Below are 24,190 nucleotides of genomic sequence, written 5' to 3'. Positions count from 1 at the left end.
TTTGTATCTCCAGTGACCTGGACTTTATATATATTAATTATCCCTTGACCAAAATGCTTAGGATAAGAAATGTTGCAGGTTTCAGGGTTTTTGTTGTTGTTTGTTTGTTTGTTTATTTTTGTTTTTGAGTTTGGAATATTTGCATAGACTTTATCAGTTGAGCATCTCTAATTTAAAAACCCCAGTCCCTAGTGTATATATATATATATATATACACACACACACACACTAAAAAAATAAAATAAACAAACAAACAAACAAAAAATCCAAATGCTCTGAAATTCAAAACTTGATGTTCAAGGGTTTCATATTTTTGAAGCATTTCAGATTTGGGATTTTTAGATTAGGAATGCTCAATTTGTAATAGCCACTCAGTAAAAATGTATTGAATGAACAAATGATAATATTGACCATTTGTTGAGAACTTGACATTTGCTAGGCACAGTAGATGTTTATACCAGCTAGAGGTCTTTGAATATAAGGGGTCTCAGTCATCCCAGAGTCAGTTAAAGAAAACACTGAAAAAGCAAGCTACTCTAAGAAGAGGAACCAAAGCAGCTACCAGGAACCAGTGTCTACATGGTAGTAGTCTATCCCTCCAGCTTCCGATGGCCAGATAAATGTGCTCTAACTGTTTTCTGTCTGTTCAATTACTCTTACGATGCAGATATTCTAGAGAGGAACCCAATTGGCTGATTCTGGCTCACTTGTTCCTCCTACCCTTGATCCTGAGTAGGCAGGACACTTTGATTGACAGACCTTCTAAGTGGGATAGATGGAGTAGTTGCATCAAAACCAAAACAACAACAACAACAACAACAAAATGCAAGCTCTGTTACTACAGGGAAATGAGTGCTAAGCAGATGAGCACAGCAGCAGATAAGCTGGTTTAAAAAAAATTAAATTACATTTGGCTCTAATCTTGACAAGGAGTCAATACACTCAATACTGTCAGCTTATTTCTTTTGATGAGGATGTTGAGGAAATTTTTTGCAAATGATATAATCATTCTCACCTCCAAAATATTAAACTTTGAATTAAAAAAATTAAAAATGGGTAAAATATTTTCTCATTCTAATTTCAATATTTAATGTTTCAATCCATAATCAGCCACTATAATCTAATTTTTATTTTCTCAATTTAGAATTTCTGGGAATTTTCCACTGTGCTCCCTCATGTGTTTGGCTGTTTGCCTTTTTATTGTAGCTGAATCCAAAGCAGGAAGAAAAATAGACAGCCAGAAATTTGTTGTAATATAAATATAAGAGAGCAAGGTTGCTTGGTAAAGTCATGCACTGAGACTTTGGTACACATTATAGTGTTGGTTTTGGTTAAAGGAAAACAGACCCGGTCACTGAATCAGATCTTAACTTTTTACAATGTGTGAAAGACTAAAAGGTAGGCACTCTGTATAATTGTCCAAAAGAAAAGTGGTATACATGGAACAGAAGTGTTTCTTTTGTGAAGTGTCATAACTGTATTTCTTTTCTCCTTGAAATTAGTATGGTTTTGTCAGCAGTCTATAAGCTGATCCTCTAGAATCAGATCATGTTTGGCTCCCAGGCCTGTGTAACTGTCCTTTCCTGCCTTGCCCCTGACAGCTTTTCACCCAGTGTCCCCTGCAGTATGTAGTTCTCAGTTTACCCAACTATGCACTATTTCCAAGAGGAAATTTTTTGCTGGGAATCAGACCCAGGGCCTGATGCATGCTAGGTGAGGCCTCTACCCATGAGCTACATCCTCAGCCCCTATAAGAGGAAGTTTTAAAATATAAGCACATATGTTGGGGATATAGCTCAGTTGGTAGAGTGCTTGCCTTGCATGTACAAGGCCCTGGGTTGTAATCCCTAGCACCACCAAACAAACAAACAAACAAACAAAAAAAAACAAGAAACAAACAAAAAAACAAAAACAAAACACAAGCACACAATCTTTCTACAGTTGAAGTAGAATCAGCTATCTGTATTCTTGGTGTCTCACAGGTAGATTCAACCAACCATGGATGGAAAATATTTGGGAAAAAATTGAATCAGTATTGAACACATACAGTATGTCATCATTCCCTAAACAATATATTTTAACAACTATTTACAAAGCATTTACAGTGTTTTAGGTATTATAAGTAACCTAGAAATGATTTAAAGTACCCAAGAGGATGTGTGTAGATTATGTACAAGGACTATACCATTTTATATGAGGAACCTGAGCATGCATGGATTTTGGTATCTGTAGATCCCCATAGGTACCAAAGGAGAACTGTAATATGGGAAGTACATAGTCTACTATTAAGTACTTAGCTTGGCCTTATGTGATAATTTAAGTATTCAGATGGGATTAAGTGGTCATTTTTAGTGGGACACGTAAGTTGAGTTCTCAGGTTTATTAGAAAAACATACTAGAATCTCTCGGGTGGACTGGAAAGTTCAAAGTGTGGATTCTGATAAGATTGCCTCCTTTCTTCTTGGTGGAGGGGCACTGTGATGTTAAATTCCAGTTAGTGAGCTTGGCCACGGCCCCCAAAGGGGCAGGGCTCAGGGGGACAAAAACTTGGGATCCTTTCCTTTAAGCAGTGAATTGTTCCCATACTTTCCATCACAGGTCTTTTTTCATGTCTTTGTATCTTGTGCCAATCTGGGGTGAGTGCCTTGGGTCAGCCTGACCCAGCTAGGAGGTTGAGGGCTTAGTCAGGGATTCCAGCGGGGACTCAGGCTCTCTTTGGCAGAAGACTTGTAATATTTATTCTCGGAGCCATCCTTGTCAGTCTGCTGTCACTTCTTCCTCTAGAAACTCTCCCACCAGCCTTTTGTGGCCTGATTCTGAGTGTCTTGCCATTTTACACATTCTCTCAGCTGATAATTCCATCTCATTACAGCTGGGCTGTCTTTCTTGTTTAGACCTATGGTTCTTTGGAAAAATTGCTCTTACCTTCCCCTTCCTTGCCTGATGCATACTTCCACTCCAGCATGGACTGGATAAACAAGCTCAAGTGTATGAATCTCTTGGAGTGACTGACCATACGTAAACTCTGATGAGTGCAACTATGAAATTATTAGGTTGAAATTCACAAAGGCATTATGTATGCACAAACCCACACATTGGTCCTGTTTATAATTGGATAAAAAGTGTTTTTAATCTTTATAACTGATTTTGATTTAATTTTGAGTACCATTTAAAAAGTTATTTGTATGCTATTTTAAATTAACATAAAATTTTAACCCTAACATTTCGTGTAGTGTTTTTGTTTTGTTTTATTTTCTAAAAAGCTTCCCTCTTTCTTTCTCCTGAGTGTTGACATTTGACCCAAAAAAGGGCACCCACCCTCATCTTTTCTTCCAATCGAGGAAGATCTGCAAATCAGGATTTGGTTGTTTGGTTTTGGAGGCTTTTTTTTTTTTTTTTTTTTTTTTTTGTGTGTGTGTGTGTGTGTGTGTGTGTGTAAGCTGGGGATGGAACCCAGGGCTTTACAAATATGAGACATATGTTCCACCATTGAGCTACATTCCTAGCCCCAGAATCTGTATTCTTTAAATTTTATTCCAACCATGTCCCCAGCTATTTCCCAGGTTTTGGTCAAATTGGAAGTTCCTAAAGGTTCCATGCCCGCAGGGAAGGGGTGAGTGCTGATTTTGCCTCACTGGCTCACTACTCTCTCTTTCTAGTCCTCCAGGTTGCTTAAATCATAAACTCATGGAGATTCCTATTGAATGGGTACATAATGTGCTTCCTCGTCAAAATGAGGGAAATGGGATGGGAAAGAGAGAGAGAGAGAAAAAAAAAAAAACAAACCTACCACTGCTCTTAATTATTTGCCTTTAGAAGCTCAGGACAAGGGTTATCTTCTCTGCAGGTGCTGCACCTGTTTAAAGGGATGGATGTTATTTGTTGGTTGATTGGTCCATCCTTATGGGAGAGAAGCCTCCACATCAGTGCTACCAAATGGAAATATGACACAAACCACAAGCGCAGTCCACATGTGTAATTTTAAAATTTCCTAGTAGCCACAGTAAAAATGTAGGAAGAAGTTAAATTCATCTTTGTAATACATTTTGAATCACTCTCTCTAAAATATTATCATTTCAAAATGGAACTAAAATAAAATGTTAATCTTGAGTGTTACATCTTTTTCATACATAATCTTGAAAATGCAGTACTTATTTTATACTTAACATCAGATTCACCATATCTCAAGTGCTCAGCAACCACATGTGGCTAGTGGCCACCCTCATAAGGAGTCCAGTTCTAGACCTTTTGGAAACCAGCACAGGGCAGGGTAGCATCCTCTTGAATGCAAGTTTAATTTTTTAGTCCTTTATCCCAGGAATCTTTCTTCCTCTGTGGTGGAGACTATGGAGAGCTGTATTTTGCAGTTCCACTTTGGAACTAAAGAAGTGGGGGACCAGCCCCAGAAGCAAAAGCAAATGTTCTCCCTTCCTCAGCACAATGATTCCACAGTCAAATTTCCTTACCCATTTTATTGATGAAGTATTAATTACCCCAAGAAGACACAGTATGTGAATGGCAGAGACAGAAACACAACTGTAGCCAGGAGCAATGGTGCACGGCTGTAATTGCAGTGACTCTTGAGTCTGAGGTTGGTAGATTCCAAGTTTAAGACCAGCCTCAGCAATTTAGTGAGAGACCCTGTCTCAAAATTAAAAATGAAAGGAGCTGCTGGGAATGCAGCTCAGGGGTTAATTGCCCTGTGTTCAGTTCCCTATACCATAAAAAGAAATAGACCTCCAGTGTCTGACTTCACCGTCCAAGTTCTAAGCCACATCTCTACGATAAACAATTCCTGTGTTTGTTTAGGTTCTCATAAAAAATTGAAAACAATGTCCTATAAAACTGCCAGTATATGGCTACCAGACTAAATTTACACTCAGTTCTATGCTATCATTTGTATCTTAGAGTCTATTGAGGTTTATTATTCTATTGAGGTTTAATTTCATATTTTTCTTTTTATTCTTATCTTTAATTGGTGTGTGTGTGTGGGGGGGTGCTCTTTACCACAGAGTTGCCTCTCCAGTCATTTTTACTTTGAATTTTGAGATAGGTCTTGCTAAGCTGCTGAGGCTGGCCTCAAACTTGTGGTCTTCCTGCCTTCACTTCCCCAAATGCTGGGATTACAGGTTTGTGCCACTTGTTCTTACCTTTGATTTTTTAATATTTCCACAAGTCAAAAACTAGTTGGTTACTATTGTTTAGACTGGGACTGATCTTGTTAGTTCTCATGTTTTTACATAGAAAAGATTTATCCAAGATATGATCCAAAATTCAAATAATACCTTCTATTCTTCTTTGAAGTTTTACTGTAAGTGAAACAACATTGTCTCTCTCTTTATTTATGCTACTGGGTTAGCTGAGCATTATTATCATTGTTTTTATTCTCAGCCCTCCTCATCAAATTCCTTGGGGGCAAACTTTAATATAAGTTTGATGACCTCATTCACTTCTGGTCTTAAACAATACCTCTTACACATTGTCTGAATACCTCTTACACTGAAGTGCTTTGAACAGGTGTTTGGATTTATGCCAACAATTTCAAAAGATTTAAAATAGATTTGCAGATTTTTTTCATTGAGTCATGTATCTGAGATATTCATTTGCTTGACAAAATAGATTTTGTTTTGCTTTTTTTTTTAGGATATTTTTACCTTTACTGCATGATATAGTCTCTGAAAAATCTAACCTATGCTCTGTATGTTATCACTCATAAAGAATGTTGTCAATATTTGAAATACACACAGCTACCACTTGCTGATGCGTAGAGAAGAATGAAGCATAGTTTGACCTTCTGTCTGTTTAATACCTTTACGTTTCTGCCAGGAAGACACAGAAGTAGCAGAAACCTGTATAATCAGAATGTCATGTTTGGTTTCTTCTGTTATCTTTGTTAAGGTGACTTTGAATCCTTTTTCCTTTTCTCTTTCCCATCTTCCCTCTTCCCTACAATCAATTAAATAAATTTTAAGTAGGATATAATTTGGTGTATGAAGTGTTTCATTTTAATATTAGCTAGGAGAACTTTATGCCCTAAAAACCAATTTCCTGCTTTTACATCCTCTTCTTAATGTTGTCAGTTCTAAGGAAGTAATTATTTTAGCCTCTGACTCACTGCTGCTAATGCCTCTTGAGAAGCTTTATACCCCAAACACCTAACATGGTCCTTGTTGAAGTAGGCACTCAAAAACAATTGCTTTATCTTCTTGAACCAAGAATTTTGCTGCTTCCGGTGACAGGGCTCCTTCAATTACTGCCTTCTCTCAGGATGATATGAGGTGGCTAATTTTGGCCTGTGAGTCAGCTCAGATTTTCCTGAAAAAATAGCTTTCTAATTCATTCTTAATTCATGTTTTCTTCCAAACACATGGTTAAAACCACAATATTAATATTTTTTTTTCAAGTTTGGCAATTTTTGTTTTAAATATATAGTATTAAATTACATCAATTACCTGGGTTCTGTAGGCCTTTGGTCTATTAGGGGAAGAAAGACAAAACACTGCAGATCCAGCCTGGACATGTGAAGCAGCTTAGTGCTTACATCTTGTTGGCAGAGTGGGTATGGGTTTCTTCTATGCAGAATCCATTTGCCTTCTAGAAACACCGAGTATGAAGAAAAGACCTGCTACCTGCTTATCCTTGGAAGTTTGTCTGTACTCTCAGGCAATGTCTGTAGTACTCGGTGGGATCTTTTAGAACTCAGTAGAAGCCAGGTGCAGTGTCACACAGCTGCAGTCCTGGGAATCTAAGAGACTGAGGTGGGAGGACTGCTTGGGCCCATGAGTTCGAGACCAACCTGGGCAACATTGCAAGACCCCATCTCAAAAACAAACAAATAAATAGTAAAAAAACAAAAATCAGGATAAAGAGGTCAACAGGAGACGTAAAAGCGGAAGAAAAAGGAACAAGCGGTTATCACGGACCATACAGAATGATGCTTCACCAACACAACCCCACTACCAGCCTCGTACAGTTTAGTGAGGTGATGGGCCGCGGCCACCCTGGCTGTGGAGGAATGTAGGGTGACAGTGATGTTGGCAGTGGCAGCTCATGAGCTTCTGTCTGTAAGCCTACCTCGATTCCCTTTTTAACTCTGGCACTGGTTTGTAGTCGTAGTCATAGCTCCTTTAGTTCTGTCCTTGCTGTTCTCTCTTATTGCCTTTGCTGTTGAGGCCCCCTCTTTTACTCCACTAAGTTGCCTACGTGATCCCAAAATCCAAGATTGTCTTTTATGGCTTTTTGATGCTGAGGTTGCAGCTGAGGTCTGCACTCGCTGTGTGGTTGTGAGACTGCTGGGCTAGTTCACTGATTTCATCAAGCCTGTTGGGTTAGGTGGCTTTCCAGTAAGCAATTCAGGAAGGGTGAAAGTATATGACCTTCCTCCTTTCAACAAGATAAGTAGCCTAAAATGTCTTTTATACTCAGCTGAACCTGTAGAGCTCAAGGTGAGTTTTTTTTTATCTTTGTCCTTAGACTACATGTGAATGCAGTGGAAGCTGATTTCCCCCCTCTTACAGCCTCAGCTTTTTAAAATTTCTTTATATCTGCTAGGATCACCCTGATTGATAGCTTATCACACGTGAGAAAAGAAAACATCTGTACTGTATCATCATTATTTTGGTAGACCAAATGACATCTCCCTCATGCTTTCTGTAAGTCAAGACATCCAGTCAGCAGGGATCTGTTTCTCTTTAAACAAACCTGAGCTCAGTGTTTCCAGAGCCCCACACATCCTAAGCAGTAAAATTCTCTGTTTACATGGCCTCGGCTTTCTGGCTATGTCTGCCTTCCCTATTTCATATCCCAAGTCAAACCTCTAGAGAATTCCACCAAAGCAAAGGATGTCCCAGAAATTATAAATCAAGTAACAAATTAGTTTTTTTCCTAAAAAAAAAAAAAAGTTGTTGATGGATCTTTATTTTATTCACTTATTTATATGTGGTGCTGAGAATTGAACCCGGTGCCTCACACACGCTAGGCAAGTGCTGTACCACTGAGCCACAAGCCCAGCCCCATACAAAATTTGTTTTTAATTATAGCTGTTGATAAGATCACAACTGGACATTGAATGTGGGCTTCGAACATGTGTTTCTTCTCATTGTCTCCTGTTTAGAGATGAATAGTGCTAAAAAGCAAAGAATAAAACTTACCAAACCGTATATGTTGCAACATTTACTATAATATTAAGATCTTCCATAATACCAGAATCTGAGAAATGGAGACCGGGAGCACCTATAAGATTTAGAGTCACCTGTGAACTGTTCTGCTTGATTTTTTTTCTTCCCTCTTTTTGTTTAGATCATGCATTATTTTTTTCTTTATTTTAAAAGGCTAAGTAGCTTGTATAGTAAATAATTTTTTGTATTAAACATGAAGAATATCACATTGAAATGTAGACAGAATTAACTTTCTCTATTTGGAATATAAACGATTACATTTACCCATTGTTATTTCTTGGATCTCTGCTTATGTAAATTATAATTATCAAAGAAATGTTTGTCTTTCTTAATATTTTTAAGAAGCTTACTAAGCTTATTGTGTCTTAACATACTCCTTTATTTCTTTTGACTTCAGAACTTTAAATATCTTCAGTGGGATTCTTGCTAAACTTGATCTGGATGTCCAGTTAGGAGATCATATTTTTCATGCATCATAGGTGATAGAATTGCACATGAGAGAAGGGCAAAATGTTCTCTGAAAGAAGGTCAGAGAAGAAAGGAAATGGGTTCTGTAAAGGAACCTAATGATCTAAGGCTGGAAGTCTTTAAGACAAAGAACATGTGAAGCCCTGTAAGTTGGGCTGGGAATGGAACTCAGTGGCAGAGCACTTCCCCACATGCACAAGGGCCTGGGTGTGATGCTCAGCACCACCAAAAGAAAACAAGAAAAGAAAGAGAAGGAAAACACCATATAGAGAAAGAAAATACCATATATTAGTTGCCGTGCCATGTCTCTTGCATGAGTTACCCCATTTCTTCTTTCTATAGAAACTGTGCAGAAAACAGTTGAAATTTGAAATCTTTAATAAGTTGCCCAAATCACTGACTCAGCTACTCAGCAGAACTGGGATTGAAACCAAGACTGTCTGACTATAAAACCTGAGTTCTTCATGGAGAGGTATTATTTTGTAAGACTTTATTTAGCATAAGGGAGTTTTCAGTAAAGGCCTGGTTTAATTGTTTTGTTTTGATATGAAATAGTGTCTCTTTCAGCAGACTTTGGTGTTAATGAGCTTTCCAGTGGCAGATCGCTCTTGATCACAGTGCTGAGATAGACAGCTGGGACCATGTGTGACTCTAGCAGCACTTAGCACTGGTTTGTGGAGTCAGTGAATTGGTGTGATTTATTGAGGCTGTGATACAGCTGACAACCTGCACTCCTTCAACTTTTGAAGCTACAATCACATGTTCCATCTTCCAGTTACTTACACAAAGCAAGTGCATGAAACTCACGTTAAACTTTTAATGAGAGAGAAAGGATAAAGAATACCTTCAAGGCAAAATTAAGTATTGACAGTAATGCAGGCGATTTGTGCACCTGTCCCTCCTCTACTGAGAGGAGAACTTGACTCATGTGCCAAGACGCACAGCTGGGTGGATGAACCCATGGTGACCTTCGTTTCACAGAGGGACAGTGGCTGCTCCTGCGGCATTGAAACTCAAGTCAGTCTTTGGAAACTGAAGCGGGGCATTCAGTGTAATGGCTTCTAAAATTGAATTTTCATAAGCCAAATGGCAGTGTATCATCAGCAAATGATAACAGTAAAAACAACAACAGTGGTTGTAAAATAATTAAAGTGCAATTTGTTGGGTTCTTACAATCTGTTTGGCAATATGTGATGATTAAAGATTATTTAAATTTAACCCTGTCTCTTTATCTTAGACAGTATGTTTTCCATTTGGCTACAGATGGTGTAGAGCTGAGGAGGTGGAGTATGGAGACTGGGAATTAAACACTAGATTGGTAATTAAAGCTGGAGGAGACACATGATTAGATTAGCAGGCGAATTTCCACTGCAGTTAAAAAATACTTTTAATATACTTTCATCTGTTATGGAATTTGTTTGTATTCAGACTATTTTTTAGGATTTATTTATACCAGAGCCAACACTTTTATGTAATACACTGTGCCAAGAGAAAATAGTAGGTATTAATAAGTATATACATAGAGATCTGTGTATTTGCAGGTCATAATTTAAGATGTCATTGCTAAAGTCAGCTTGAGGGTTTTTTAAATCAATAAATTCAGAAAATATGGACAAAAATAAATAACTTATCTCTAAACTTTTATTATAGTATCACTCAGTGTTGTGATGGAAATTTATGTTAAAATCTGACTGTGAACAAGGGAAGCAGTAATTGTAGAGATCACATCAAAGTATAATTGGTTTATTTCTTGGTCCAGATAGCATTAGGAGAGCATCTTGTGACTCACCAATAGATTATTTACTGAGAACATGTAGAATTACCACTGAATTAAATGTATCTTTCTTTAAGGCCAATATTATTCATTTGACCAAAGTGAATAGTTTATCATTATTTAAAGACTGTGAATCACCCATATGAATCATTAGGTTAAATGTTGGCTGGAATATTCTCATTACAGGGATCTTGAATTCTGAGACTCGGATCAAGTGCCTTGTAAACCCAAGGCATTTTACGAACTGGCATTGGCTTTAAAGGTGCTAATAAATTATTCTTCCGTTTCAATTTCCATTCCATCATTCACATTTAAACTCCAAGATTAATGTTTAACCAGCATACATATACATTAACAAATGTGGGTAACAATTACAGTTACAACCCTAGATTGCACTTTTGGTGTTGACCTAGAGAGGATGTAAATAATGTTCATGAAACACCAAAGGAGGGCGTGAAGAAGTTAGCATTATTGATTAAGTGGTTAATGTGAATTGTACTAGGTTACATTTGATTATTTTCCTAGTGGTTTATGGAATTTTAATCTCACAATTTTAAAAAAAGTTGCCATTAATGAGTATTTTTTAAAAATTTTATCTTTTCTCCCTCATTTTGTGAAACACTAGGTGTGAAAAGTACCTGACTTATAGTCTGCCTAATTCCATACCTGTTAGCTACGTAGATGGATAGATGGTGGACAATAAAAATGTAGTCCTGGTATAATTTTGGAGCAAAGGAAAGCCTTCAAACTAGAAAAACCAAATGCCTGTCCTTCCTGTCCTTTCTCCCCAAGGCTCAGCAAGCCCTTCAGGAACTACAGGGGCACACAGATTGGTTTGGGTGGAACTCCTGCACAGACGGCTGCAAAAGGGTTCAGAGTCAGCACTGTTATGTGCCTGGTGCTCATCCTTCTTACCTATCATGCTCGAATCTCTTTCAACCATTCGTCCAGCACCTTCCCTGAGCTAAGCATATATGATAGTCTAGGATTTGAGGATGACAGAGTGGCTAAGCCAGTCTGGGCTCTCAGGCAGAGTGACTTAGTTGGGGAAAAAGATGTGCTCACCCTCTGCCCACCCCCAGAAAACCCTTGTTACACGACAATATGGTGTCACAGTCACTAGATATGTATGTGACAACACACTCCATGATGAACCAGAAGACTGAATGTTGGAGAAGGTGACATTTTACCATCACTTTAGTCTTTTCCAACTATCTGTGGCCTGTGACTTATACAACTTTGTCAACGTGTGGCCCATGTTGATTTGGGCTCAGAAGTTGTAGCAATGTGGCCTTGGGAAAGTTACTAAACCCATTTAAGTCTCATTTTTTTCCACAGTGAAATTAAGGGAAGGAAGGAAAAAAAAAAGGAACAGTCACATTTACCTTGCAAGTGATCATGAGGCTGGGGCTCTGGGTCAGTGGTAGAGCACTTGCCTAGCATGCACCAGGTCCTGGGTTCAACTCCCAGCATTGCAAATGAAAAAAAAAAAAAAGAAAATGAAATTGTCTCATAAAGTGCTTAGTAAAATGGCCTGTAGTAAGTGAACGACTGTTATCACTGTCATGACTAAACTTCACCAAGGTTAGCAAAGGAAGCTACGATCACTGCCCCAAATAACCTAGTGTTTAGGGGGAGAAACAGGGAGAAAGTGGACAAGGACAGTGTAGGGCAGTCAGTGCGGTGATGAAGGGGATACAGGGGCCAGCAGACCACCTTGAAGAGAAGAGCTCAAGTTGGGGGTGAGGTCAGGGAAGGTTTCCCTGAGGAACAGCTTAGCAAATTTTTAAAGTGCATGACACATGGAAGCAATTTGGGACTGCACATTGTGGAGAGACCACAAGCCCATGTGGTAGCTATAGAACTAACCTCTTTCTAGAGGCCTCTGCCTCTGTTGTCGGCATCCTCTGGCTTCTGGCTGCAGTGCTGGGTGGCCAGAATGCCAGGCATTCTCACCGGCTCTTTCTTCTCCCCCAGTGTCCAACAAGCACCCGTTTGTGGACAGCAATCTTCTCTACCAGTTCAGAATGAACTTCCGTCGGAGGAGAAGACTGATGGAGCTTCTCAATGAAAAGTCCCCCTCCTCCCAGGAGGCTCATGACAGCCCCTTCTGCCTGAGGAAGCAGAGCCACGACAATCGGAAATCTACCAGCTTCATGTCAGGTACGCCGGTCCCATGATGTATGTGAACCTGTATTTGCCTTATGAGAAATGGTAGAATAATAATTCTTCTTTGTGAAACTGTTTCTCCAGCAGATTTTTTTATTTAAGAATAACCAAGAAGTATGCAAATAAACAAAACAAAAAGCAAAAAACAAGTTGTTCTCAGGCTTAAATAGCATGAAGTCTGTTTTGTGAAATTATGTACTTGAATTAGAGAAGATCACTCAAGCTCATTCATGCCTTATTTACTTTTCATTTACAAACAACTCTCTTCTTCCTCCTTTTTTTATCTTTTTATTTTTTTTTTATACTAGGAATTGAACTTGGGGCACTTTGCCACTGAGCCACCTCCCTAGCCCTTTGTGTTTTTAATTTTGAGACAGGGTCTCCCTAAGTTGCTTAGAGCCTCTCTAAGTTGCCAAGGCTGGCCTCAAAACTTGTAATCCTCCTGCCTCAACCTACTGAGTCACTGGGATTATAGGTATGTGCCACCACACCTGGCTCACAATTATATGTCATCAATGATCCTCCTTCCTTCCTTCCTTCCTTTCTTTTGGTACTTGGGTTTGCCAGGGTGCTTAACCACAGAGCCACATCCCCAGCCTCTTTTTTTTTTTTTTTTTTTAATTTTAAGGGTCTTGCTAAGTTGCTCAGGGCCTCACTAAGTTGCTGAGACTGGATTTGAACTTGCAATCTTCTTGCCTCATCATAGTCCCCCAGAAAGCTAGATTTATTTTTTTGCTTCCTTCTGCCAGGCAGTGGGCAGAGTGCTCTCCATAGCCTCTTTCTTTCACTTGTGGCCCTTCCCCTGCTTGAGAGCCAGCCTGTTCCACAGCAGGAAGAACCAAATCAGAAAATTGAAGACACTGCCTCCTGTAACACTTTGAAAGTATGAATATGTGCTCTACATTTTAAGCCCCTTCTCTCATGACTCTGAATGATTAATGGTTTGATATGAAACCAGGAGGCATTTACCATCACTGTTTATTTATCACACGTGTAGCCAGCACTGAACTTACACCCTGGCCAGGAACGCTTGGGTTTGGTCATTCCTGAAATAATATCATACTTTCATGGACATTCTATAATCCTTCTGCTTGCACTAACCCTGTGAGCTCCCATGGTTACTTTACATCAGGGAAATCGAGTCTCAGAGAACTGAAGACAGTGGCCAAATTGTGCTGTAAGTGGGCAGAGCTGCCCCCCAAGTTCCTGCTTTTCTGACTCCAAGGCCAGGGTGTGTTTTCCTGGCCAACGTGCCTTGCTTTGCTGTACCTTGCCTCTGAAAGAAGCGTGGGTGCTCCAGGGAACCCAGATGGCCCCCGGGATGACTGTGTGTGTCTTCCCTTCTGCAGTCAGCCCCAGCAAGGAGATCAAGATCGTGTCTGCAGTGCGGAGGAGCAGCATGAGCAGCTGTGGCAGCAGCGGCTACTTCAGTAGCAGCCCCACCCTCAGCAGCAGCCCCCCTGTGCTCTGCAACCCCAAATCTGGTGAGTTCACGACAGGCGGGCGGTCCTGCTCCTGGCTATGGGGACTGGGACAGATGGGCAGGCTGGGTTCCCTGGTGAACAAGTCTCCCTGAAATGGAGGGAGACTGCAGGAATCTTGTGAGAGCTGGCTCTTAGGGGAGAGAGTAGAACTGGGCAGAGGAGAAATTAGATGGCGAGTCAGTCTCAGTGAAGGCTGCATTGGACCCCAGTGGAAAATCTGCACTGGGTGGCCCCGTAGAGTCACATGGAGTTGTGTTGAGAGGGCTGGGCTTTTGTACCCACCCACAAGTTAACCAGATTTTAAATGTTGCTATCCCAGAGAGGAAGCCATGACTGGCCAGTGTTACTCTCTTCAGAGAAGTGGTTCCCAAAGACAGCTGAGGGCCATCTGCTGTGAGCTCTCCCAGCAGCTGGGAGGAGCCCCTCAGCCTTTGAGGGGCAGCTGCTCACTATAGGAGAAACAGCGCTTCCCCAGGCTGGAGGAAGGCTTGTGCTCTTAAGGAAGAATGGATCTATGCAAATCCACCTGTCTCTGGAATTCCCGGGTGCCTTACACTTTTAAAATCTACTCATCGACCTCTATGGTCTCTGAATACCTGGGAAAAAAATGCAGGTTCAAAGAATGTTGAACTTATACTAAGAAACAATCCTCCCTTGACCTCATCACCCAGGAACCTGCCATCCATCCACATTACCCCTTTCTCACTCCCCCTACCTGCCCGGTCCTCACTGTTCTTCCCAGGATGAGCTGGTGTATGACATCATTATAGTCATCACTTGAGAACATCCTCAACTCCAGTTGTTCAGTGCACTTTCCACCTTCCCTTCAGTGTGTCCTTTCAGGGAACTTTGTTCCTTCTGTTCATGTTTCCCCAGCATCAGATGTTGGGGATACAGAGACGAGAGGCCATGACCCCTTAGCTCAACGAGCACTTCATCCCCGTGGAGGAAAAATCAAAACATAATAAGATGAAGGGCTAAAAGATGTTGTTCAAAAGGTTTAAAGAGGAACTTGTCATCCAATGCTGCTGTCTGGGAAGGTGGCTGCCTTTCCTGATCTCACTTTTGTTTCTCTGCCTTCCGAGAACTGGTGGCAAGAATAAACTTGCAAGCAAATGAAGAAACTTGCTTCCATCCTGGTCTTGGCTGCAAAATTATTGAATACCCATGTTCTACTATGTTTTGCTGTTACTGGAGTGTGCTTATAAGGGAGAATGAGAAAGGAGAAGGACTTTCTAGAAAAAGGATATTCAGGGCTTGTCTAGTGTGTGCTAGGCCCCGAGTTCCATCCCCAGCACAATAATAAAAGAAGAAGAAGGATATTTGAAAACTGGGTAGAAGCCTGAAAGGCCTCCTCAAAGTTAAAAGCAAAAGATCTCAGTTTCAAAAAAAGGACAGTCATGCTATCTCCATTTTTCCATATATATATTTGTGTGTGTGTGTATGTACATATATTTATATTTGTGTATATACATATGTATATATTTGCACATGCTAAACAAGTGCTCTACCACTGAATTACATCCACAGCCCCCACCCACAGATGGATAGGTAGATTAAAAAACTTTTTTTTTTATATATCAGAGATTGAACCTAGGGGTGCTTAACCACTGAGGCACACTCACTGCCTTTTTTACTTTTTACTTAAGACAGGGTCTCACTAAGTTGCTGAGGCTGGCCTCGAACTTACAATCCTCCTGCCTCAGCTGATATTGCAGGGGGGTGCCACCAAGGCTGGATATTTATTTTTTTGATTGCATATGATAAAATATGAGCAAAGGGTTAATTATTTAAATTAGCAACACATCTGTGTGCTCCCAGGTGGGTTATACTATTTCCTGTTTTCCCCTTGCACCCAGATCAGAGGGAAGAATTCACTGACAAGTGGGTAGAAGAGGAAGCTGCCTTTCTTGAGTCCCTGAGGCCTGGAGCAGTAGTGGCTCCTGCATCTCACTTCTTACCCATATTCTGACCAGCTTCTCCTTCACCCTTGTGAAGGTGGCCAGTACTTTGTGAGCTCATCTATGATCTTTTTTTTTTTTTCTCAAGCAGATAAACAGGCCTTCAAAGTAAAGAATTTAAAATTAACCACCCAGAAACATCAATATGTATTTTTGGTAGTTTATTAAAAAAAATGCCTTAAGCCAGACATTCTGCCCAAAAAACTATAGCTATTATGACCATAATCAGTATCCTGCTAAAATGTTATCTTCCAAGGATATGTAAAAAGGACTCTAAGGATATTTTTTCAAGCCTCAAAAGTTTCTAGTTTTTCAAAGTAATAAAGAAATAAAGTACATTAAAATAAATGGTCAGTGTGAGGGTGTCCTGTATTCAGATTCATAAACTCCATGAGGATTTATGGGGCATGGAGGATTAAAAAATATCTCAGCCCTCCAACATGGACCACTTTTCTTATCTCCTTTCCATCTACTGAGAGATTCTGTTCCCAGCTGGATATTTAACCTACTCCCTTTTGTTTAGTGAACATAAAATCATTTGCTGTTTTATAAGCTTCTGAGAGCAAAAGTAGTAATCTCAGCCATCTGTCATCTCCGCAGAAGCATTTCACTGCCTTTAACTGAGAGATCTTGTTAGGCCTGGGCTGCACCCAACAGACAAGACCCAGCTGCTTGGAAATCACACATGCCTTGCCCCACACTCCTGCCCACTTGTGCAGGGCTGGTGTCTGACCTCTGGTTGCCACTTGCAAAGGGAATTAGAGCTGGCACTTGTCCAGGCTGGCCTGGCTCTGGCACTTTCCATTTCCTTGTGGCACTTAAGTCCCTGATTTTCATATAAACTAGAATGGTCTCTGTCCCCGATCAACTATTCTAGAAAGAAGGGGAAATCCTTTCTCCAGTTCTTAATAGGCATACAACAGATGATAAAGTTATTTGTGGGTGTTTTTTTATAGCTGGCTGGTCAGGATTTGGCTGCTGGCTTTTCCATCTTGGTAGGCAACAGCAACAGGTGAGCCGCTGAAAACAGACATCTTAAGATGAATAGACACCACAGACACCACACCACACCACTGTCTTCCAGAGCTTCTGAGCCCTTCTGTCTACTTACAAGACAGCATAGTGCAAGGGGTCAGTGTAACACAGTGGCTGAGAGTGTGGGCATGGACAGTCAACATCTGACTTTGGTTCTAATTCTGGAAGCTGATAATTAGCTTTAGGTCCTTGGCCATAAATACTTTAACTATTTTAGGTTTGTTTTCTCACAAATAAAATGAGGATACTGACGAACCTAACTCATTAGCTCTTGTAATAATTAACTGAATAATGGGTTACCTAGCATTATACTCAGGACATGCTGAATTCTCAGAAAAATTCACCAGTATTATCACTCTGGGCACAAGGCAGTATTATATGTAGCCCTGTGTTCCTATGTTATTTAGGAAATAAGTAGAGCTCTTTTTTTTTTTTTGAGAGAGAGAGAATTTCAATATTTATTTTTTAGTTTTCGGCGGACACAACATCTTTGTTTGTATGTGGTGCTGAGGATCGAACCTGGGCTGCACACATGCCAGGCGTGTGCACTACCGCTTGAGCCACATCCCCAGCCCGATGAGTAGGAGCTTTAATGCATGGGACAAGGGCAGTGTGGGAATGGGGTTGGATCTGGTTAGTGCTTAAAGCTTGACTCTCAGACTGCTGGAGCTATTTTTTCCTACCTTTGAAACATATAAATGCATAATAGATTTATAAGAGAGAAATGGGAAAAATAGAAAACATGACATTTTCCTTTATAGGAAAACTTCGACCCTGTCCTTTGTCCCTTCTGCTTCTATTCCTTTGGCTACCCACCAACTCCTTAGCTCTGTGGGTGGGTTTAGGTTTACTTGTTTGCTGATATTTTATTACTAACAGTGGGGCAGGGACCTGGCCACTGTAGTTCACTGATGGTCACGTAACAGGTGTTCAGTAAGTATCTGCTGAATGAATGAAGGAAGGACTTCCAGGTACTCATTCCCTGACCCTGTGTCTGCTTCTCAGTGCTCAAGAGGCCAGTCACTTCTGAGGAGCTCCTGACTCCTGGGGCACCATACGCAAGGAAGACGTTCACGGTAGGCTTATGCCTTGTTTTTTCTCCTGTGATACTCATTTTTCTGTCATGTCAACATGTTGATGTGTAGCTCATGGACTGAATTGAAAACTTGTCCTAAATTTCCTTTGTTTTTCACATGTGTTGTGAGCAAACTGTGTTAACATAAACAAAACACATTCGTGTCTTTCAAGAATATCACAATTTATTGAATAACAGTAAATTCACAGGCTATACCAGCTGATCAGTGACAGTTCACTGAATATTTGTGGGTCACCTGGTAGTCATAAGCCAGGAGATCACAGGTTCTTTTACTCTAATCTTAGTTTCTAGTATCTGTAACACTCAAGTTATACTTTATACAATTATATATACAGTTTACAGAAAGGTCAAGAAGAAGTTAAGGCAGCCATTGGGGTTCAGGAGGCTGCACTGAGAGCAAAGGCAGAGACATGAATGCAGAGTCAAAGAGTCAGTGGAGGTGGTCGGGATGCAGAACTGTCAAAGCACAGGAACTTATGCTAGGCCAAGGTCTGCCTGGACAGCAGGTTCACAGTGTCAGCTTGAGATGTTAGCTTGGAGTGGGTGTGCATGGTGATCACTGGCAGGAGAAACTGCTCTGCTAAAGTCCAAGGACAGAGATTCAGAGGTTCATCACTGTGAGTTTTCCTGGGCAAGCTTAGGACAAGTGACAGGTGACAGGAAAAGGGTGCTGTCGTGACCAGACTCAGGGTGCTTCTCCTTTTTGGGCCTCAAGTAGGGGGCTGTTTCATTCAGTAGTAAAAGTCTGGGGTATTTGATAAGCTCATGAGCCTGTTTTATTTTTCCCCCATATGAGTTTGATACACCTGTCCATGTGCTTCTGATTAATTTGATGAGGCCACAGATAGCCATTTTTATTAGTGTGATTAATTTATCAGTTTTTGGCTTATGGTTGTTTTATGTTTGTCTGTTTGTACAAACAAGGTATAGAGACATTCTACTGAGCACTTAGACTCAACATTGTGTAGCTTATGGCAGACTGCAAAATGGAGCAGCTCAGGTTTAGGCCCAGCCTGAACACTGCTGTTTTATACATCATGAAATAACTCAGAGAGGGCACAGCCTGCTTTCCATATTATGAAAGTAGGCTTTTTTTTTTTTGACACTAAGACACTAAAACATAAAGCACATTAGGTCTTTACATGATTCACTTGTTATTCACATAGTATTTTGGTATCTTAAGTTATTTTTGATATGTCTTTTAAAAAGAGATTTCCATGATGCACTTATGCTAATGTAATTATGGAATTCTAAGACAAATGGTAGTGCAAATAATGCCCACAATTTCTTCTGCATTACACTTAATTTTAAAAATCACTGAAGACAGTAGGAGAGTCTTAAGGTAGAAAAAGGGAACAATCGAATAAATTGTTCCACTGTAAAGAGTGGTGCCTTTTACAATATCAGCAAACCCCCAGTTGTGAAGGCATCTAATTTGGGGCCCTGTGTGGCTGTGAGGGGCTCCTGAAGACCTACTGGGGAAAGGCCCTGCAGCCTTAACTCTGCCTCCCTCTAGCCCCAGAGGTTTTCTTCAGAATGTGGAAGTTTTCTGATTGACAGCACCTCCCCCCATCCCCTTCCTTTCAGATTCCTCACGTCTACATCAACTTCCTCTTATACACTTCTCTTTCCTCTTGTTTTCCATTACCTCAGGTAGAGAAACACACACACACACACACACACACACACACACACACACACACAAGCTTTCCACAATCATACATAATGCAAACATTTTTTGGTGGCTACTTCTGTTGCTGAGCTGGAGGACTTAACATGAGAAGGCAGTGATATATATTTGTATTCAGGGAAAAGGCATTTGGGAGTGAAATTTTGTATAATAAACGAAATAATAGCAAACCCTAAAATTGCTAAAGTGATTAAGAATCTTGAGAATTTCCACCAAATTCCTGCTTTCCTCAGTCTCCAGCTTTGAAGAGACGGTGGATTGTATTTGTTTTAGGCTTTTAGTTTTATGCCAGCATTGCTAGTAATTGATTGTGAATGTGTTTCATCTGTATTTCAACTAACGTATATGTTAAGGATGAGTCTTAGAGCCCCCAGGGAATGTAACTGCCAATTATATTAGTGATTCTATAGGAAAAGTTTATGTACTATTTCTAAAATAACTTTTGGATTGGAGTCTACTTATGAATTGAGAACTTTATGTACCTTTTCACCTCCTTTTTCTCTTCCCTTCTTTCTTTGTTTCTATTGTTGGTACTGGGAATTGAACACAGAGGTGCTCTACCACTGAGCTATATTCCCAGCCCTTTTTATTTTTCTCTTTTGAGACAGTCTCTCTGAGTTGCCCAGGGTGACCTCAAATTTGCAATCCTCCTGTGGAAGTCTTCAGCAGCACTGGAATTACAAGTGCATGCCACTGCGCCTGGATCACTTTATTTTCTTGGTATAGAAAGTTGTTTCAAGAAATACTAGGCTCTTCATATTTCTCATTATTAGTAATTTAAAATGTTATTCCAGACATGAGTGACATAGCTAGATAATAGTGTATCGTTTGGATCCAGATGGAAAAGACAAACTTGGGGTAGAGATTGGATTTGGAGAGAAATTACAACCATGTTTTTAAGATCTTCTAAACCTTCTACTAGATTTTGATATTGACTCGTCGAGCAGCCTAAGAAAGAGGCAGTCTGCCAATTATTTATTGAGTAGTGCCCTCCCAAAAGCAACTTCCTTCTGCCAAACAGGTTCTGTTTCTCAACCACATTTTCCACGGAGCTCTGCCTGCTCTCATGATAGAAGCAACGTATTCCATCCCCTTAACAAGGTGGCGAGGAAGTGGAGAAAGATGTGTCATGGCACATGCTTAATCCTGTGCTGGTTTTCTGTCTCTTGGCAGGACAGGCAAATTGCCAGGGACTGCCTGCCGATTGCTAATTGTGGTTTTCTTCTCTAGATTGTTGGCGATGCGGTTGGCTGGGGCTTTGTGGTAAGAGGAAGTAAGCCATGCCACATCCAGGCTGTGGATCCCAGTGGCCCTGCAGCGGCAGCAGGAATGAAGGTATTCCCAGGCCTTTCTGACTTGGTTTCTATCTGTCCTGGGTTGGGCCTGCGTTGGCTGCAATTCTGTCATGGGATCCAAAGCCCTCTCAGGTTGTGCCCTTTCAATTTCTAATCTCCACACCCTTTACCTGTCCCGGGTCTTCCCTCTCCTTTAACAGCCCAGTGTGAACACTTCCAGCCTTATTTAATTATTTGATGCCATCTGTACTTTCTCTCCCTAAGTGTTTTTGTTCCATTTTTGTCAAATTTTCTTTTTCCTTTCTGAATGGGGTCGAGATGAAGATAAGAGCATATCATGCAGCAACCAGAGAAGAAGGTTTGCCCACTTCCTGCCTCTGCTTTGTATTCTCCAAACTCTCATTGTTTTTCTTTCTTTTTTTTTCCACATTTCTTTTCTTAATGCTGAATTTAGAGGAGAGGAAAAATATATATATATATATATATTTTAATTTTAATTTTTTTTTCTCAGTGGGGAGGGATGCTGGGGATTGAACTCAGGGGCACTCAATCACTGAGCCACACCCCCAGCCCTATTTTGTATCTTATTTAGAGACAGGGTCTCACTAAGTTGCTTAGCAACTCGCTAAGTTGCTGAGGCTGGCTTTGAACTTGTGATCCTCCTGTCTCAGCCTCTCCAGCCGCTAGGATTACAGGTATGCACCACCATACTCAAGTGTATTTATTTATTTATATATATTTACATAAACATATATTTCTTTTTGCTTAAATCTCATATCAAAATCTGCTGTTTGTGTTGTAGACAAGGTCTATTCTGTGGATTATATGCCATCAGTAGATCATACCAGACCCTAATGAGCACATATTGAGAAAAAAATTCATGGAATTTGAAGAGAACAATATTCATATCTTGATTCTGCTAGTTACTGGCTTTTTGAGCAAGTTTGGTGACATCTCAGAACCTATTTCCTCTTCTCTGAAATGGCATTAATCTTTCCCTTAACTCTTTTATGGATTATATATATGGACATACTTGATAAAGTACAAACAGCTACACAAATATCAATTCAATATTGAATGAATTCAAAGATTTTCTGGCAATAATTTTACATATTGTTTGGTATTAAAGTGATGTGTGTCCAAGAAAATTTGGAAAACACAGACAAGCCTAAAAAAAGTTGAAATTGCCTATCATCTTTCTTAATCCAGAAATGACAACTATATAACATTCTAAAAGCAGCCTTCTGGATGTATAATTAGCACCCGGTGGAGTAGTACCATTTACATTTTGATTTTTATTTTTCTAGACTTCTCGTATGCATATATGGAAATACATTGTCTTTATAACAGAAATGAAAGAGAATATTGAAAGCATTGATTTTTTTTTTTCTCAGAGCTTCGAAACACCTTTATCTAGCACAGTTTTGTTCTGTCATCTGTGAAACATTTCCCAGGGCATATTGATCTCAGTTATCGGGGACATGGGAGGGTTCAGCAAGCTGGAAAGCTGTAGATCACTCTCACCATTCACTCATCAGTGCCTTCATCCTCTCCCATCAGGCTTTTTCTGGTGCAGCAACAGGTGTGATTGGATTCTCCACCTGTCTGGTTTCCAGCATGTGCCCTCTGGCGTTGGTGTACACCCTGGGGGAAAAGGGGGAGCAAAGAGCTTCACCTTTAGTGCCAGTCTAGGTAATCAGGCTGGTGTGATCAGGTGCTGGCCCTGCACCCTGATTTCACGACCTTGTCCGAATGGGGGAGGCACAGTCCTGCTGTGCCCTGTGCCCCATGGCAGCTGTGGAATCCTCAGAAGACCTTCCCTACCTTCTCAGTATACCACAGCAGGCACAGCACCAAAGAAACTCAGCAGGAAAGTTGGCTAGGAACATAAAGGGCAAGCACTTGTGACTGTGCCGAGGCTGAATTTCTCATTTTCTAATGGAACTCTTGGCTGTGGGAAGGATCTTACATTTTATTTCCACAGTAAAGTACCCAGTATGGATGATTTTGGCAGAGAGCTTCGGTGCTGAGCGTGCATTCATTCACGTGAGGACTTGGCTTTAAGCACATTTCCTTTGAGGAAAACAGTAGATTTATATTGCAACTGAAGAACTTGCTTTGCCTAGCCAAGTGTATAGGGAATTTAATTGATTCTAGTTCATCTCTGTCAATTAACATGCATAATTGACATGTCAGTTAATTAACTATTTGCTGTATGTACCTGGATAAATGGGTTTCCTGATATATGTATTTTTTATTTTATAAACTAATACATCATATGGTTATATTTTTATTTTCCTTGGAAGTTTATAATGGTTTTCCTATATCCTGGAGCTGTATAGAATTCATCAGAGCAGCTCTTCTGCAATTGCATAATATAGCTCTCTTATTCAGCAGAATGTTCTATCCTGAGCTTCTCTACTTAAAAGTAGCTTTATTTGTATTCTATCGCATTTTATTTTATTTGCAGTACTGGGAATGGAATCCAGGGGTGCTGTACCACTGATCCATATCCCCAGCTCTTCTTTTAAATTTTTTAAAATTTTGAGACAGGGTCTCTCCAAGTTGCCAAGGCTGAATTTGAACTTCTGATCCTCTAGCCTCAGCATCTGGAGTTGCTAGGATTATAGGCTAACACAAAGCAGCCAGCACCTTGACAGGGTAATTCTTACTGAACAGGAAGGAATAAGCCACAGGAGAATTAAAGTCTGAAATAATTAGTGAAGAAATAAGACAAAGTCAAAATTAGTTTTAAGGGAGCGCCAGATGGGTTCTCCCAGTCCTGGTGGAAGCTGGAACAGAACAGTTAGAAAATGGCTCTGATTCTTTATTTAAGGGAGAGCATCAAAGGCGGGGATAGGTTTCAGTGGGTAGAGTCTTTCTTTTTGGTGTCTTGCAGTGGACAGCTTGATTGGCATCTTGGGAAGCCGCACCTATTTCTGGGAGTCTGTGTGGCTAGGTGGCTGCCGCAGGTCACCCCATCTCTGGTGCTGTATGGAACCTGGCGGAGCTGAATAGAACACATATGTATCTGGGCTGTC

General features: G+C 40.4%; 1 protein-coding gene across 1 annotated transcript in view; it reads left to right on the top strand.

Moving 5' to 3' along the window:
- Deptor (DEP domain containing MTOR interacting protein) overlaps positions 1 to 24,190 on the top strand; it is a 137,564-nt gene that overhangs the window by 79,326 nt on the left and 34,048 nt on the right. Inside the window, exons 5-8 of the mRNA XM_005316200.5 lie at positions 12,397 to 12,582; positions 13,938 to 14,072; positions 18,074 to 18,144; positions 21,085 to 21,189. Of these exons, the coding sequence (XP_005316257.2) occupies positions 12,397 to 12,582; positions 13,938 to 14,072; positions 18,074 to 18,144; positions 21,085 to 21,189 (497 nt within the window). The remainder of the gene's footprint in view (positions 1 to 12,396; positions 12,583 to 13,937; positions 14,073 to 18,073; positions 18,145 to 21,084; positions 21,190 to 24,190) is intronic.

The sequence above is a fragment of the Ictidomys tridecemlineatus genome, chromosome 7 (genome assembly GCF_052094955.1).
Source record: "Ictidomys tridecemlineatus isolate mIctTri1 chromosome 7, mIctTri1.hap1, whole genome shotgun sequence".
Taxonomy (NCBI): Eukaryota; Metazoa; Chordata; class Mammalia; order Rodentia; family Sciuridae; genus Ictidomys; species Ictidomys tridecemlineatus.
This window is presented reverse-complemented; position numbering and strand designations above follow the sequence as displayed.